We start from the raw sequence: 17,904 nt of genomic DNA, 5'->3' as shown, positions 1-17,904 counted from the left end.
CAATGACTTGTTTGGAAGCTGACATTGTACAGCTCGAAGGTAAACTTGCTAAAAAGAATAATGCAAGAAACTTCCAGTTATTACTAGAAAAGAAGACTCGGCTGAGAGAGTTAATCCAGGAGAAAGCAGCAGGGTTGTTGCTCAGACTAAGGGTTAAGAACTTAAAGGTTTTAGATACCCCTAGTAAAGCTTTTTTTCGTCTGGACTCTGTCAGTAAAGCACCCAAGAACATTTTCTCTGTAATTAATCCTGGCGGAGCTGTCGTTGTAAATCCCAGAGACAGACGGTTATGTGTTCAGGACTTCTTTTCCAAACTGTTTTCAAAACAGGTTGTTTGTGATGAAACAATGAGACTTTTAACCTCTCACCTATCCTCGTTAACCGAGTCCCAGCGGCTGGATATGGACTCGCCAATTACGCTCGAGGAGTTAACGCAAGCCCTGGCTGGAATGGACTCGGGAAGAGCCCCTGGAATCGATGGTCTGCCGGCTGAATTTTATGTGGAATTTTGGGAACTATTAGGTCCAGAACTGATGCATGTTCTTGAATCATCACTGACTCATGGAGAATTGCCTTTAAGTTTGAGAAGAGCGGTGATGTCCCTTCTTCCAAAGGCTGGTGATTTGCGAAAAATGAAGAATTGGAGACCTGTTTCTCTACTATGCACTGATTATAAAATCCTTTCAAAAGTTCTGGCGAATCGAGCTAAAAGGGTAATTTGCGATTTGGTTCACCCTGATCAGAGTTATTGTATTCCAGGTAGATCTATGTATGATAACATATTTTTCATTAGAGATCTCATAGATGGCAACTGTGTGCAGAATGACTTTGGTATAATTTTTCTTGATTTAGAAAAGGCTTTTGAAAGCATCGATCATGTCTTTTTGAATCATGTGCTTGAAGCCTGTGGATTTGGAGATAATTTCAGAACTTATATTGCTTTATTGTACAACAATATATTCAGTTTAGTTAAGGTGAACAATGAGCTTTGTTCTCCCATACAGGTTCAAAGGGGGGTAAGGCAAGGTTGCCCTGTCTCCGGCTTACTGTTCACCCTTGTAATGGAATCACTTCTCGTGTTACTAAGGAATAACGTTTCTGGAATGAGTATATCTCCTGATCATCCTCCAGTTGTCGTATCGGCGTATGCTGATGATGTTGCAATCATTGTTAAAAACAATAACGACATTGCAGCTCTGGCTAAGTGCCTACATTTGTTTGGTTTAGCTTCCTCGTTGAAGTGCAACTGGGAAAAGAGCAAAGCGCTATGGGTTCCCTCTGTCAGGGACAGTGCATCTAGAATGGCGCAAGACCCGCCAATACACCTTCCTGCAAGTTTAAAGTGGGTGGATGGAGGTGTTCGCTATCTTGGAGTGTTCCTTGGATCCCCACAGTACGGCCAGAAAAACTGGGAAGGTGTCGCTGAATGCGTAAAAAAGAGATTGAGTAGATGGAGGAGAGCCCTGCCTCACCTTTCGTATAAGGGCCGAGTTTTGGTAGTCAAGAACCTCGTCGCCTCCTTCTTGTGGCACAGATTCATCTGCCTGCAACCACCAGAAGGCTTGGTGAAGGAAGTGCAAAGGCAACTGTTGGAGTTCTTTTGGGGAGGGCATCACTGGTTACGGCCAAACGTCGTATGCCGTCCATTGGCCGAGGGTGGCCAGAGTATGGTCGACATCAAGAGCCGCATAATGGCCTTTCGGCTATGCAGTGTGCAAAAACTTTTGGTGAAAGAACAATTACCAAACCATGTTTTGGCCACCCACATTTTGCGGCAAGCTGGCGGGCTGGGATATGGCCGCGAATGTTTCTTGGTCCTGCTTCAACATGTTGACACATCTCTTCCTGTTTTTTATCAGAGTGTGTTGAATGCTTGGCAGAACCTCACAGTGTGCCGTCAAGAAGACAACTACGACATCCATATGTTTGCACAAGAGCCTTTGTTCTGCAATCGGCTTTTCCCAAACATACCCAAAAGTAGGGACCTCTGCCAGCATTTCATAATTGCCGGCATCACAAAAGTATGGCACCTCCGGCAAGTTTCAGGTTGCGGGTGGAAATCAGCTCGAGAAGTAGCCGAGCTAGCAGGAATTCGGTCCGAAAGAGTGACTGCAAAAGTGTTGAGAGAGGTGATACGAATAGGGGTACGGCTGAGAGTATGCTGGTCCCACGAGCTCGAACCATTGCATGATGAGTGGGTTTTTCCTGGGTTACTGGTGCACTTCAAGTTGGAAGACTTACCCCCGGTTAGCATGGGGATAAGCCCCTTTCAAGAGACTAGCAGTAAAGAGCTATACAAGTCATGTGTCAAGTTACTGCTGGGGGATACGCCGCTAAATGGAATAATCCGGTGGAAGAGACTGTTGCCTGTGGGACCCCCCTCTGAACCTGTATGGAACTCCATGTATAGCAAGCTCATAAGTAAAAGATCTGGTGATCTCTAATGGAGACTGATCCACTGGATAGTCCCCTCCAATAAGTTAATCAACCATTTCTCTCCTACATCCACATGTTGTCCATTCTGCATATGTACGGAGGACGTGTTCCACGCCTTCATTAATTGTGTGAGATTGGTTCCTTTGTTTCGGTGGTTTAATCTTGTGGCACACAGAATGAAGGTTGTTTTCTCGTTGCGTTCTTTTATTTTCGGCTTTAATGCCAAGTCAAGCAAGGAAAATATGTTAATGAGGTTTCTTGTCGCAACAGCCAAGCTGGCAATATATCTCTCAAGAAGGGAGAAATTGAACGGTAAACCTGCCGGGGAATGCAATGTAATGTTGTTTTTCAATGCCCTCGTGTCAGCAAGACTTAAACTAGAGTTTTGTTTCTATAAGGATGCAAACAATCTTGATGAATTCACCAATACTTGGTGTCATGAAGGGTTGTGTGAGGTTCGTGAGAACCAACTGGTAATATTTTTGTAGGTTGTATAAAGTTAATGGTTTATTTTGGCAAATTGTGTGCCGTGATACTTCTGTAACCTTTTCGTTTCATTGCTTTTTCATGTATTTATGATTGGTGTGAAGATATAAATACATTTTTTTTGTATTATTTTGATAATAAAAGGACTTCAAAAGTCTCTCTCTCTCTCTTTCTCTTTCTCTTTCTCTTTCTCTTTCTCTTTCTCTTTCTCTTTCTCTTTCTCTTTCTCTTTCTCTCTGTCCCTCTCTCCCTCTGTCTCTTTCTCTTTCTCTTTCTCTTTCTCTCTCTCTTTTCTGTTCATTCATTCCCCTTAATTTGTGTGCACCTGCTACTCCACTGTCAGTACGTTGCCTCTTTACCCTCTGTCATCTCACTCTTCCAGGAGCCTAGATCTTGTATTGGAAATACAAGACGTAGCCAGTTATTTGGGAGGTAAATGACTAATTACGGCTATTATTTCCTTCCCTCTAATGGTCATCGCTGAAGTCATGGAGTCATGAAAGTAATACTGTTTGCTATCAGTGATTGTTTCTTCCTGTATGCTCCTTGTGTGATAGATATACCAGCCAGACATCTGGCCATCTCACAATCATACACTTCCATGATGCGAGACTTACAGCAACACTACAGGCAGCATGGGCTAAGTCATTCCCAACAGGACTTACCAGCTTGCGGAGAGTTAGTCACAGCATGGCTGTCTTCCAGTGGGCTGTTCTACCGAGGACGTGTTTGTGATGTCCTTCCAGAGATATCCTCTGTGAAGGTTAGCCTTGCAGCCATGTTTATCTGAATGACTGTTTAGTTGCATACATGCAAGCAAATGCGAAAGCTTTCTTCAAGCTTCTGCTTTTGCAGTTGTTTATTTGTCCATTATATCGTGTTTACAAAAGGCAGTCCATTAACCTGCAGTCTCTTCTCACTAGCTTATTAGTGTGCAGTTGTGAACCAACCGCCAAAGGTTGTATGTTTATAGGTTTGCATGAATATTCCCCCTATAACCTGATCAAATAGCTTTTGGACTCTGCTGTTGATCACAGGTGTTTTTCTTGGATCTGGGAAACACCGAATGTTTGAGAAAAGATGACCTGTTCCAGCTCCTGCCTCGGTTCCTTCGTGTACCCTTTCAAGCAGTCCAAGTATTTCTCTACGAATTGGAGCCTGTGCCTGGAGAAAGCATCAGACGTACCGCGAGGTTTGCAGCTGGTTGTCGTTGTTGTGTTGCCCCAGTCGGTTCTGGTTGAACAGACCAGCGGCACGACGATAACCAATTGATCTCACATGAGTGACCCAGAGATCCCTCACATCCAAGATGCTATATGAAGCCAAGACTGCACCGTCTTCCATGATGTGTTTTGTTGAGTGTGGCACCTCCTAACGGTGGTTGCAGGTGTCATCAGTGGTGTCGTCGAGTCTATGTTTGTAGTGTAAAAGTTGGGGTTGGTGTCCGATCGGGCCAGGGGAGTAGTTTCTCTCTGTCATCAATGGGTGAGGGTTTTGTGTCCCATTATACTGTTTGGGCCCAGGTTGTTTATTGCGTTTATGATGATGTGGGTGTGGCTGTGTTTTTTGTAGTTTCCGGTGTTTGCTGGGGGGGATGTTATGAAGGATGTCACTATAGTGTCTTTGTGGTATAGTTGTAATGTGTCTGGGGGCCTGTGGGTGGTTGTACATGTCGTACTGTCGTAGCATGGGTAATTAAGGTTGGCATTTGTCATTGTAAGGAACTGTGCATGTCTCATGTCCAAGTGGCCTTTCCTTTTTTGGTATTTTTACTTTTGTGTGTTGGGGCTCGATGTGTGTTGTTAATGTGTAACCTGTGATGATGTGAAGGGCTTCGTTTTGTATGATCTGCAGGGTATTGAGATGTGTGTTTGATAGGCTGAAGGCCCAAGATGAGCTGGCATTGTTGATACTAGGGCATTGCCCGTACTATATCTATATCTAAAATTATATCCCCCCCCTCTATTTACATGAAATGGTTTGGTCCAAAGCGAACGGCTTGCGAGTACGGTGACAATCCCCCCCCCTCTATTTACATGCAATGGTTTGGTCCAAAGCGAACGGCTTCCGGAGTTTGGTAAAGAAATCGCCATCGCGTGCACAAACGCGCAGGAAAGCGAATGAATCGCAAATTCGGTTTTATTAGTTTTAAAACATAGTTTAACGCCAACATAGTTTGCAAACGTGAAATAAATGAATACGCTCTCAAATGTGCCATCCGAGGCAGAGTGTGTCCTCCACGTTCGGCACACGCGATCGTTCGCTGCTCTCTGATTGGTTGAATCGTTTTTTGGACATAGCTCGGTAAGTAATTGTCCGATTAATATGAAACCTTGAAAAGGCACATCCTCGGGTCCCCAGCAATATACCTGGCAAGTTAAAAGTATATCGGACCCGTGGTTGTCGAGAAACAGCGGTCACAGACAAACAGACGTACAAACGTACAGACGTACAAACAGAGATTACTGGAATTATAGATAGATGATGACTGATCGAATGTACTGTTTGGATGTTAGTGATGTTGTTTCTTTGTGGTGCCTGAAGTCGGTGCTTGGGAGTTCCCCAAGTGTAGTCATTCTGGGTGTGCATGTGTTTTTTTAATGCTTGTGATGCGATCTGAGAATGACATGGATGTGTTAAAAGTGACCCCGAGTATTTTTGTTTGATGTATGTGTGGGATATGGATGTCGTTCAGTGTGATGTGTGGTGCAGGGCTGAGTGACTGTTGCTTTTGAGGGGGCTTCTTATAGTTTATTGATGGTGAGCCAGGTTTGTAGGGTGCTGAGGAAGGTTTGAAGTTGTGCTGTGGTGGTGTAGATGTTGTTAGTGGAGTCGATGGTTATATCGTCCGCATACGAGGCTAATTGTATGTTCTCGGGTGGTTGTGGAATGTCGTGTGTGAACAGATTAAAGAGTGTGGGGAAGAGGACTGAGCCTTGAGGGACTCCATTCGGAAAGTATCGTGTGCGTGATGACCTGCCGTTAAAAATCACGAATGACTGCGTGATCGATAGTTGGCCAGCTAGCGTTTGGTGTTGTTGTCCATGTCTATGTTGAGTATTTTGTTTGTGAGTGAGAGCTTTGGGAAAGTGTCAAACGCTTTGTTGATCTCTACTGGAGTGAGAATAGTGCGTTTTGGTGGTTTTCTATTGTTGAAGCCTTCAAAGGTGTTTTGCGTGAGGTTTGTCAAAAGAGTGATGGTGGAGTGGTTTGGTCTGAATCCATGTTGAGAGTGTGAGGGGGATATGAGGGGTTGTGAGTGTAAGTACAAGGTGTTCTGTAACTTTGGAAGGTGTACAACGTAATATGATAGGTCTGTTGAGGCGGTTTTGTGGGATCTATATTTGGTTTAAGGAGGGTAATGATTTTGCCTCGTTTCCAAATTTGGGGAATTCTTGAGTGTTGGTAGGAGAAATTGATTATATTTGTGAGTTCTGATATACCGTGTGGTCCAAGGTGTTTTAAATGTAAATAGATGTCAGGGCCGGTGGGGTAGCTTGTGAGTTTTTGATGATTTTTGTTGTTTGTGTGGGAGTGAATGGTGGTGGTGTTGAGTTGGTAGCCGAGTTTGCATCTTGTAATCTATCTTTCTTCTTTTCTGGATCCTATGTGACTTGTGTTTGCGTAATGGTCGATGAGGATGTTAGCTTGTTGTTTTTCTGATGATATACTTTCTGCGTGTCGTAAGAGGCGACTAAGAGGGTTGGCGTCAGGAAGGGCATCCGGCCATAAAAACATTGCCTCAAAAAGAGAACCATGACAATTACAACTACATATGGGCAGGGTACAGCCCGAAGTGGAGATCGGTTTCTGAGGTTTGGGACATGGAATGTAGGGACAATGACAGGGAGATCAGGAGAAGTGGTGGAAGTATTGATCAGAAGAAGAGTGGACATATGTTGTGTGCAAGAGACGAGATGGAAGGGAAGTGGGGTGAGAATGGTGAAGGGTAGGCAGGGACAGAAATACAAGTTTGTGTGGCAAGGGTGCCCGGAGGGCGTGAATGGTGTTGGTGTCCTGTTTTCAGAGGAGTTTGTAGACAGTGTGGTGAGTGTGACGAGAGTGAGTGATAGGTTGATGATGGTGAAAATGATGATTGGAAAGCTCTTGGTGAACGTCATCTCGGGATATGCTCCGCAGGTTGGTCGGAGCGATGAAGAGAAGGACAAGTTCTGGTGTGCGATAGAGAAGCTGATCGAAAACGTGAAAGATGAGGAAGTTGTTGTGGTAGGAGGAGACCTAATTGGACATGTGGGAAGGAGTATGGACGGTTTTGAGGGAGTTCATGGGGGTTACGGATATGGTGTGAGAAATGGAGAAGGTGAAAGGATTTTGAAGTTTGCTGATGGAGCTGATTTGTTCATTTGTAATACTTAGTTCCAGAAAGGGGATAATAAGCTTGTTACATACACGTCAGGTGGGTCAACGACAACTGTTGACTACCTGATGGTGCGGAGACGAGATAGGGGGCACCTCCGGGACACAAAGGTGATCCCTGGGGAGGAGGCTGTTTCACAGCACCACTTGGTTGTCTGCTACATAACGGTGAAAGGTGCGAGGAGAGCTCGGCGGGTGAAGTACCAACCGAGAATGAAGGTGTGGAGGTTGAAAGAGGTGACAGTAAGGGAGGCATTAAAAGAGAGGCTGAGTAGGGTAGAGGATGATGTGGTTGAGCTTGAACGTGGTTGGATGTCAATGAAAGATAGTCTGTTGGGAGCCGTTGGTGAGGTATGTGGATGGACAAAAGGACCACCGAGGCACTCGGAAAAATGGTGGTGGGATGATGAATTTGGAAAGAGGATTGATGAGAAGAGGAAGAAGGTCAAGGAGTGGCAGAAGGCGAAGGGTACGGGAGCAGAAAAAGCAGAGCATGAAAGTTATAAGGCAGCCAAGAATGCTGCAAAGAAAGAGGTAGCAAAGGCGCAGGAGACATGTAGGAAAATGTTCGGAGAACGCTTGGATTCGGAAGAGGGTCGGAGAGCGGCATTCAGGATTGCAAAGCAGATAGCGAAAGAGAGGTGTCATGTGATGGGGGTGTGTTGCTTGAAGGATGAAGTGGGACAAATCGTTGTGGACCCAGATGGAATTAAAGGAAGATGGTGTAGCGGTTCCCGCTGAATGTACACAATCGCCTTGCACCTGCCGGGGCGCGATCGCCATGCCGGGCTCGTCCGGACGGGCCCAGACGCGCCTCTCCTGGGCATGCCCGGACTCGCTGTTCCCGGGCACGCCCGAACCTCCTGGGCACGCCCGGTCTCGTCTTTCCCGGGCATGCCCGCTCTCGCCTTTCCAGGGCTCGCCCAGAGCGCTCGGGCACGCCCAGCCTCGACTTGCCAGGCCGCGTCCAGGACGCCCGGGCATGTCTAGACTCGCCTTTCCAGGACTCGCCCTTGACACCCGGGCATGCCCGGTCTCGGTTTTCCCGGGCAAACGCCCCGGCATAAATGTGTATATATATATTGCTGCCCGATAAACGGGCTTGTCAGAATACCTGAGCTGTTTTGTTTCATTAAAGCAACTCGGACGAATTCCGTCTTTGGTCGCGTCAATTCTTTCGACTCGCGTTGGAGCGCAGCTCCTTCACTGGTGAGCTACCGACATGGACACGGCAGTGACTCTTAAACTGCCTACCTTCTGGGAGGCTCACGCGGCTGTTTGGTTCGCTCAGACGGACTCCCAGTTCGCTCTGCGAGGCATCACCGCGGACGACACCCGCTTCCACCACGTCGTGGCAGCGCTCGGTTCCGCCACCGCGGCCCGCGCCCTGAGCCTCCTCGAGCACCCGCCGGCTGCCGACAAGTATGACGCGCTGAAGACGCTCCTCCTCGATGCTTTCGCCCTCTCACCGGCGGCACGCGCACGGCACCTGCTCGACCTGCCCGAGCTCGGCGACACGCGCCCGTCCGAGCGCATGGACTATATGCTCTCGTTGCTCGGTGAGCACTCTCCGGATTTTCTGTTTCGCGAGCTGTTCTTTCGCCAGCTGCCTCACCTGGTACGCCTCGCCCTGGCTGGCACGTCGATCACCAATCCCCGCGCCCTCGCCAGGGAAGCCGATAAGATCTCGGCGGGCCAACACATCGGCGCGGCTACCTGGAGCCTGCCGCCGTCCGAGGCGACGCCCGAGCGCCCTGCGCGGTTGGAGGCCAAACTGCCGGTGCAACTGGCGGCCGCCACGCCGCGCCGACCGCTTCCGACACGACGGCCGGGGCCTCCACCTGACCAGGCGTGGTGTTATTACCACGCCAGGTTCGGACACAAGGCTCGGACGTGCCGACCCCCGTGCACTTTCGGCAAGTCGGGAAACGGCCGGGCCGGCGTTCATTCCCAGCCATGAGCGCCGGCCACTCGGGCAACTTGCTTTTTATTCGGGACAAAGCGTCCGGGCGGCGTTTCCTTTGTGACACCGGCGCCCAACTGAGCGTCATACCCGCCTCCGAGCAGGACAGGCGGGACGCCGTTTGCGGCCCCTCTTTGGTCGCTGCTAATGGCTCGGCCATACGCACTTTCAGCCTGCGCGACGTCACCCTCTGCTTCGGCAGCCAGCGCTTTCAGTGGACCTTTGTGACCGCCTGCGTCCCCATGGCTTTGCTGGGCGCCGACTTCCTCTGCGCGCACGGGCTGCTGGTCGACGTCAAACGTCGTCGCCTTGTCAACGCCGAGACCTTCAGCTCCCTGGCGTGCATGATGAGCAGCTCCGCGCCGACCGAACTGCCGTGCGCCCTCCCGACGGCGAACGAGTTCGCTCGCCTGCTCGCGGAATTCCCGGCCCTCACGCGGCCGACGTTTTCGGCCGTCGCAGTGCGGCATGGGATCGAGCACCACATACCCACTACGGGCCCGCCGGTCTACGCCAGGGCCCGCCGCCTCGACCCGGCCAAGCTCGCCGTGGCAAAGGCCGAGTTCGACGCGTTGGAGCACCTCGGCATCGTGCGGCGCTCCAATAGCGCGTGGGCCTCACCACTGCACATCGTGCCAAAGCCGGGGGGCGGATGGCGCCCGTGTGGCGACTACCGCCGCCTCAACGACGCTACCACCCACAACAGGTACCCGATCCCGCACATCCAGGACTTTTTCTGCCCGTTTGGCGGGACGGGTCATATTTTCCAAAATTGGCCTGATACGGGGATACCACCAGGTACTTGTCCGGGCGGCCGACGTCCCGAAGACGGCCGTCATCACGCCGTTCGGCCTGTTCGAATTTTTGAGGATGCTGTTTGGCCTCAAGAACGCGGCCCAGGCGTTCCAGCGCTTAATGGACGGCGTGCTGCGCGATCTGCCATTTCTTTTCATCTATCTGGACGACATCCTCGTCGCCAGCACGTCCCGCGCCGAGCACCTCCTCCACTTCCGAACACTGTTCGGTCGCCTCAGCGAGCACGGCTTAATTGTCAACCCGGCCAAATGCCACTTCGGCACGACGACCGTTGACTTTTTGGGCCACCGCATCACCAAGACCGGGGCCGTGCCGCTGCCGACCAAGGTCGAGGCCATCACCACGTTCCCGCGTCCCCGTTCCATCAAGGCCCTACAAGAGTTCCTCGGCATGGTGAATTTTTATCACCGATTCGTGCCCCGCGCTGCTCAGCTCATGCGGCCCCTTTACGAGGCCCTCCGGGGCAAGCCGGCCAAGCATAACATCGTTTGGTCCGCGGCCATGGACGCGGCCTTCGCGAGCGCAAAACGGGCCCTCGCCGACGCAACGCTGCTGGCTCACCCGGTGCTCTAACGCGCCCATCGCCCTCACTACGGACGCCTCAAACTACGCGGTGGGCGCCGTCCATGAACAATGGGTGGACGGGGTTTGGCAGCCACTCGCTTTTTTCAGCCGGCAGCTCCGGCCGAACGAGTTAAAATACAGCATGTTCGACCGCGAGCTGCTCGGTCTATTCCTGGCCGTTCGCCATTTCCGACACCTCCTGGAGGGCCGCCCGTTCACGGCTTTCGTCGACCACAAGCCGTTGGTCTACGCAATGGCCAAAGTCACGGAGCCATGGTCGGCCCGCCAGCAGCGCCACCTCTCCGCCGTGTCGGAATTCACCACGGACATCCGGCACGTCGCCGGCAAAGACAACGCCGTGGCCGACTGTCTTTCTCGGGCCAGCGTGAACGCGGTCCACCTCGGCGTGGACTTCGCGCTCACGGCGGCCGACCAGACCACCGACACCTCGGTGCAGGCCCTCCGGGCGGCGGACACGGGCCTCCGCCTGGCCGACATCCCCTTCGCGGGCACCGTCCTGTTCTGCGACGTCTCCCAGGGCCAGCCTCGCCCCATCGTGCCCGTTTCCTGGCAGCGCCGCATCTTCGCCTCCATCCACGGCCTTTCTCACCCGGGCCGGAAAGCTTCTCAGAAGCTGGTGTCGGCGCGTTTCGTCTGGCATGGCCTTCGACGGAACGTCCGCGACTGGGCCAACTCCTGCACGGCCTGCCAGCGGGCCAAGGTCCAGCGCCACACCCAGGCCCCGCTAGCACCTTTCACCGTGCCTGCACGGCGTTTCGACCACGTCCACGTGGACCTGGTGGGTCCCCTGCCCCCATCGCGGGGGTTCACCCACCTGCTCACCATGGTGGACAGGACCACCAGGTGGGCGGAGGCCGTGCCCCTCACCTCCACCACCACCGCCGACGTGGCGCAGGTGTTCATCGCCACCTGGGTCGCGCGCTTCGGCGCACCGGCGGACATCTCGTCCGACCGCGGCCCACAGTTCACGTCCGAACTTTGGGGCGCGGTCGCCCGCTCGTTGGGGGTCACGCTGCACCGCACCACGGCCTACCACCCCCAAGCCAACGGGTTTTGCGAGCGGTTTCACCGCTCCATGAAGGCCGCACTCATGGCCGGCCTTCAGGACGACGGTTGGACCGACCGGCTGCCGTGGGTCCTTTTGGGCCTCCGCACGGCCCCCAAGGAGGACCTCCGGGCGTCTGCCGCCGAGCTCGTCTACGGCCAGCCGCTCCGCGTCCCGGGCGAGTTCGTGCCCGACGCTACCAGTCCCTGGTCCGCCGCACACCAGCGCTCGGACCTCCAGGAGGCCACCCGACGATTTGCCCCCGTGCCAACGTCCCGCCATGGTGGCCCCCAGTCCTACGTCCCCCCGGCGCTTCGCACAGCGGAGTACGTCATTGTGCGTCATGACGCGCACCGGGGGCCACTCCGGCCGCCGTACGACGGGCCCTTCCGGGTCCTGCGACGGGGCGACAAGTCCTTCGTCGTCGACGTCGGCGGCCGGTCGGACCGGATCTCTGTGGACCGCCTCAAACCGGCGCACGTGGACGTCGACCGACCACCACGGTTGGCTCTTCCTCCGCGGCGAGGCCGCCCCCCGTCTCCAGTTCCCCCCGCTCGACCACCCACCACCGGATCGCACCCCCCCCCCCCCCCCCCACTCGCTGTTCCCGGGCACGCCCGAACCTCCGGGGCACGCCCGGTCTCGTCTTTCCCGGGCATGCCCGCTCTCGCCTTTCCAGGGCTCGCCCAGAGCGCCCGGGCACGCCCAGCCTCGACTTGCCAGGACGCCCGGGCATGTCCAGACTCGCCTTTCCAGGGCTCGCCCAGAGCGTCCGGGCATGCCCGCTCTCGCCTTTCCAAGGCTCGCCCAGAGCGCTCGGGCACGCCCAGCCTCGACTTGCCAGGCCGCGTCCAGGACGCCCGGGCATGTCCAGACTCGCCTTCCAGGACTCGCCCTTGACACCCGGGCATCCCCGGTCTCGGTTTTCCCGGGCAAATGCCCCGGAATAAATGTGTATAAATATTGCTGCCCGATAAACGGGCTTGTCAGAATACCTGAGCTGTTTTGTTTCATTAAAGCAACTCGGACGAATTCCGTCTTTGGTCGCGTCAATTCTTTCGACTCGCGTTGGAGCGCAGCTCCTTCAATGGAAAAGATATATGGAAATGCTGTTGAATACAGAGAATGAATGGGATGGCAACATAGAGAGTAACCCAGTTTTATGACCGGCAGAGAAGATAACTGAGAAGGAAGTTGAGGAAGCGATAAAAGCAATGAAGAGTAGAAAAGCGGGAGGGCCGACGGGAGTTGTGGGAGATATGTTGAAGGCAGCAGGAAGTTGGGGTGTGAAGAGAATGGCAGAGATCTGTAATCTGGTGGTGAAAGAAGGTCGCATTCCAGTGGATTGGGAACTGAGTACCCTCGTCCCTCTATACAAGGGGAAAGGTGACCCTCTGGAGTGTGGCTCGTACCGAGCGATAAAGTTATTGGAGCATGGAATGAAGGTATTGGAAAGGGTGTTGGAGAGGAGGATAAGGAAGAAGGTGAAGATCGACAAAATGCAGTTTGGATTTATGCCAGAAGAGGAACGACAGACTCGCTCTTTATTGTGAGGCAGTTGCAGGAGAAGTACATGGAGAAGAGGAAGAAGTTGTTTCTTGGGTTTGTTGATCTGGAGAAAGCATTCGATCGGGTTCCATGCGAAGTATTGACATGGGCATTGAGGAAGTTAGAAGTGGAGGAATGGTTGATCAGAGTTGTGATGGCAATGTACAAAAGAGCGCGCACAGCTGTAAGGACGAAGGACGGGAACAGTGGTGAGTTTGAGGTGAAGGTGGGAGTGCATCAGGGGTCGGTACTAAGTCCACTACTATTTGTAGCTGTGATGGAGGTGCTTGCTCAGACCGTCCAGGAGGGTTTACCGTGGGAGTTGTTGTATGCAGATGATCTGGTGTTGATTGCGGAAAGTATGGATGGACTGAAGGAAAAGATGAACAAGTGGAAGGAATGAATGGAGACAAAAGGTCTGAAGTTGAATATAGGAAAGACGAAGGTGATGGCAAGTGGTAAAGCATGTGGTGAGGTGGAAAGAACTGGGAAGTGGCCATGTGCTGTGTGCAGGAAGGGTGTCGGAGTGAACTCCATTCAATGTACAATGTGCGCCGAGTGGGTTCATCAAAAATGTAGTGGTCTGAGAGGGTCATTAACCAGTGTGGCAGCTACATTCAAATGTAAGGTGTGCACAGAGGGAGCTGCAGATGGAGGAAATGTTGAGTTGGATCTTGGAGACGGCGTGAAGCTGGAAGGTGTGAAAACATTTTGCTACCTCGGAGACATGCTGAATGGAGAAGGTGGATCAGACTCAGCAACGGTTGCTAGAGTGAGATGTGCATGGAAGAAGTTTCGGGAACTGAGTGGTGTGCTGATGAGGAGGGGAGTGTCGTTGAAGCTGAAGGGAAAGGTGTATGCTGCATGTGTGAGAAGTGTTATGATTTATGGGAGCGAGACATGGGTCATGAATGTAGAGCAGCAACGAAGGCTGGAAAGGGTGGAAATGCGAATGGTTCGGTGGATGTGCGGAGTGTCGTTGAGAGAGAGGAAGACAAATGATGAATTGCGAAAGATGATGGGAATAGAGCCTGTGATTGATGCTGTGAAGAGGAACAGGTTGAGATGGTTTGGTCATGTGTTGAGGAAGGATGAAAGTGACTGGTTGAGAAGAGTGATGGAAATGAATGTAGAAGGAAGTAGAGGACGGGGAAGACCTAGAAAGACTTGGCTAAAGATGGTGGAAGAAGAAATGCGAGCAAGGGGGTTAACAAGGAGAGATGCAGAAAATGGGGCAAAATGGAGAAGATTGTCATGGGGACCGCAAGGCTAACCCCCGCTCTAGCAGGGAAAATGGCCTTATAATGCATGTTGTGTTTTGTTGTATACTTTCTGTGGTAGTTATGGCTGCATGTGAGGCTGTTGGAGTTATTGATGCTGTTTATGTGTTTGTACAAGTGTTCGGTAGTGGTTGAGCGGTTTAGTGTTTGTAAAAAGTAGTGCCAGTTTAGTGGGTTATTTTTCACGAGTATTTTGTTGATTTCTATTGTTTGAATCCTTTCTACTATGTCTAGTGCATTAGGTGTTGGTGTGTTGTGTTTTAGATTGTCTCGTGTTTGAGGTGTGCGATTTCTGGTGAGTAGTTGAGGTTGTATTTTTTTTATATTGCCCTTTGGGAATGTATCTGCTAGCTGTGGTTGTGATGGTCATATTGAATTGTTTGATGCATTGAATGTAGCTGGTTTATTTCAATGGTGTGTTGTTGTAGCCACTTGGTTGCAAGTGCAGTGCATACATGACATGCCAAGAACATGTAGAACATGACGATAAGGTACAAAACCGAACACCAGTAAGTGGCAGGATGGACGTGCATCATGCTTGCCCAAAGGGAAATAGGTCAAGATGCAGCCGCTCATGTACTACGCCTATGGTTGCAATTTTACTAATTTGGCCAAAGTAGAAATTCTTATTTTATGTCGGACTAGCCGAAAGCACCCGGCGTTGCCCGGTGTTTTTTTGAATGCATTTACTACGACAATTCAGCTTTTACTCGCGGCCGTAGAAGATAGACTACTATAATTCAGCTCAGCTTTTAATTGCGAAATGGGCCCAGCCCGGCCGAGGCGGCCTCGACCGGCCTCGTCAACTAGCCTATAACCTTCCCGGGGCCCATCCCAACATTTTTGGTTCTTTTTGAATGAATTTACTTCTATAATTCAGCTTTTACTTGCGGCTGTAGATGATTGACAACTATATTTCAGCTCAGCTTTTAATTGAGAAATGGGCCCAGCCCGGCTGAGGCGGCCTCGATCAGCCTCGCCACCTCACCTATAACCTTCCCGGGGCCCGTGCCGACATTTTAAGTTCTTTTTGAATGAATTTACTACTATAATTCAGCTTTTACTCGTGGCCGTAGAAGATTGACTACTATAATTCAGCTCAGCTTTTAATTGCGAAATGGGCCCAGCCCAGCCGAGGCGGCATCGACCGGCCTCGTCACCTGGCCTATAACCTTCCCGGGGCCCGTCCCGACATTTTTGGTTCTTTTTGAATGAATTTACTACTATAATTCAGCTTTTACTTGCGGCCGTAGAAGATTGACTCAGATAATTCAGCTCACCTTTTAATTACGAAGTGGGCCCAGCCCGGCCGAAGCGGCCTCGACCGGCCTCGCCACCTAGCCTATAACCTTCCCGGGGCCCGTCCCGACATTTTTGGTTCTTTTTGAATGAATTTACTACTATAATTCAGCTTTTACTTGCGGCCGTAGAAGATTGACTAAGATAATTCAGCTCACCTTTTAATTACGAAGTGGGCCCAGCCCGGCCGAAGCGGCCTCGACCGGCCTCGCCACCTAGCCTATAAACTTCCCGGGGCCCGTCCCGACATTTTTAGTTCTTTTTGAATGCATTTACTACTATAATTCAGCTTTTACTCGCGGCCGTAGAAGATTGACTACTATAATTCAGCCCAGCTTTAAATTGCGAAATGGGCCCAGCCCGGCCGAGGTGGGCCTCGACCGGTCTCGCCACCTAGCCTAAAACATTTCCGGGGCCCGTCCCGATATTTTTAGTTCTTTTTTAGTTCGAGGTTTTTAGTTAGAGTTAGATTTTTAGTTAGAGGTTTCCTCCTATCTTTCACCATTCAGGAGATTAGCTTGCACAGACAAAGAAACAAACAAACAAACAAACACTTTCTTTTATATATATATATATATATAGAAGAATAATCTTGCTGGTGGAGGCTAGTGTCGATTTGCATTGGCAGACAGGTATAACAATGGCTGAAATAAACAGAATGTTAATTGAGGAATGGTAACCACCTTGGGAAGCAAAAAAGAGAGGTTGAGGTCTTCAGCGTAGTAACTCTTGGCTGAAAATACTTTCTTCCCTTCTTTCTACCAACTTCCTCAGAGAGTTTTTTGAAGATATTATTTTGGGAAAGGTGTTGGTTGCTCGTGTGATGCGAAGGAGTCTGACTGATGCGCTGTGGGTGTTGCTATACCTGATGGGAGACTCCGGCACACTAATCAACCACTTGTTACTGGATGCGGGTTTCTGTGTCAAACAACAGCCCAGGCATCAAGATCAAGGCACAGAAGGTACCAATCGAGTACTTAACATGTACCCTGATTAAGAACGTCATGTACTCTTTGATATCACAGCTTTTGTGAATTCATCATTGCTCCACCTTGGATCTCAATTGGAGGCGATTCGTAGGGTAGTACCAAACTCCCTGAAATGTAGAGTGGAGAATAAACTATGAAGGATCATTTAATACAGAATTTCAGATTGTCACGTGACTAGCATTGGGAGTGGCAAAAGCTGCATTCTGTTTATTTATTTATTTGCCTTCAGATAAAGAGGATTGACAACCCTCGGAGCCTTTACGTCTCCTCCTTTGAGTCGGTGTTGTTTGCACCATTTTCTGTTTGCGTGTTTCACAAGAGTTTTGCTTGTTTTGTTGCATTATCTTCATACCTCAACTATTGTTATTTACGAGACCACTTGCTTCTTGTTGCATGTGAAGGCTTCAGGTGATGCTCATGCCTTAGGTTGGGGACATATGGATTAGAATTGCACTCCCCTTGATACATACATCATCAAAGTTTATGACATCATTTCAATTTGTGATCTTCTCACTGTATAGTAATGATGTTGGTTCTGATTGTTTAATGCATTTCATTTTGTCTCTTCTTTGGAATAAAGCAATTCTACAATAAATTCCATCTTTACAGGCTCTTTGTGTACAAACTCTTGAAAGAGCTGGAAAACCTAACCGGCCAGAACACACACACACAGTTACGGCCACCGGTTTTGGGTCTACTTAGAGGGGGGTATCCTCGGTTCCCCTCGGACTTACCGGGCCTAATAGACTGTGAGGCCAAAATCGCCACCGATTTCATAAGTTCCATCGGCAGTAGCTCGGACTGTGTGCAATTAGATCTACCCAGTACGAGTACGACAGCTACGACTACAAGTGATCCAAAGCCTCATAATGCTCGATTCCATCGGCGATGCTATCAGAAATTCACCGATAAATCTAAGATAGAACAAGCTCAAAGAAAAAGAAGAAAGCCTGCAAATGACTGTCCTACAGAACTAATCAAAGGTGAGCTTCATGGGTATTATCTATCTATAATTCCAGTAATCTCTGTCTGTACGTTTGTCTGTGACCGCTGTTTCTCGACAACCACGGGTCCGATATA

At 50.6% G+C, this 17,904-nt stretch overlaps 1 protein-coding gene across 1 annotated transcript; it reads left to right on the top strand.

Annotated features, from left to right (window-relative positions):
* Positions 1-3,483: 3,483 nt before the first annotated feature.
* LOC144893142 (tudor domain-containing protein 1-like) lies at positions 3,484-17,435 on the top strand. Its single transcript, XM_078782780.1, has 4 exons — positions 3,484-3,685; positions 3,960-4,114; positions 16,610-16,797; positions 17,054-17,435. The coding sequence occupies exons 1-4, from the start codon at positions 3,524-3,526 to the stop codon at positions 17,065-17,067; spliced, it is 519 nt and encodes a 172-aa protein (XP_078638906.1). The 5' UTR covers positions 3,484-3,523; the 3' UTR covers positions 17,068-17,435.
* Positions 17,436-17,904: the final 469 nt, after the last annotated feature.

This window comes from Myxine glutinosa, chromosome 8, assembly GCF_964187855.1.
Source record: "Myxine glutinosa chromosome 8, kmMyxGlut1.1, whole genome shotgun sequence".
Classification (NCBI taxonomy): Eukaryota; Metazoa; Chordata; class Myxini; order Myxiniformes; family Myxinidae; genus Myxine; species Myxine glutinosa.
Note: the sequence above shows the minus strand (reverse complement) of the source record. Positions and strands in the feature narration are given on the sequence as shown.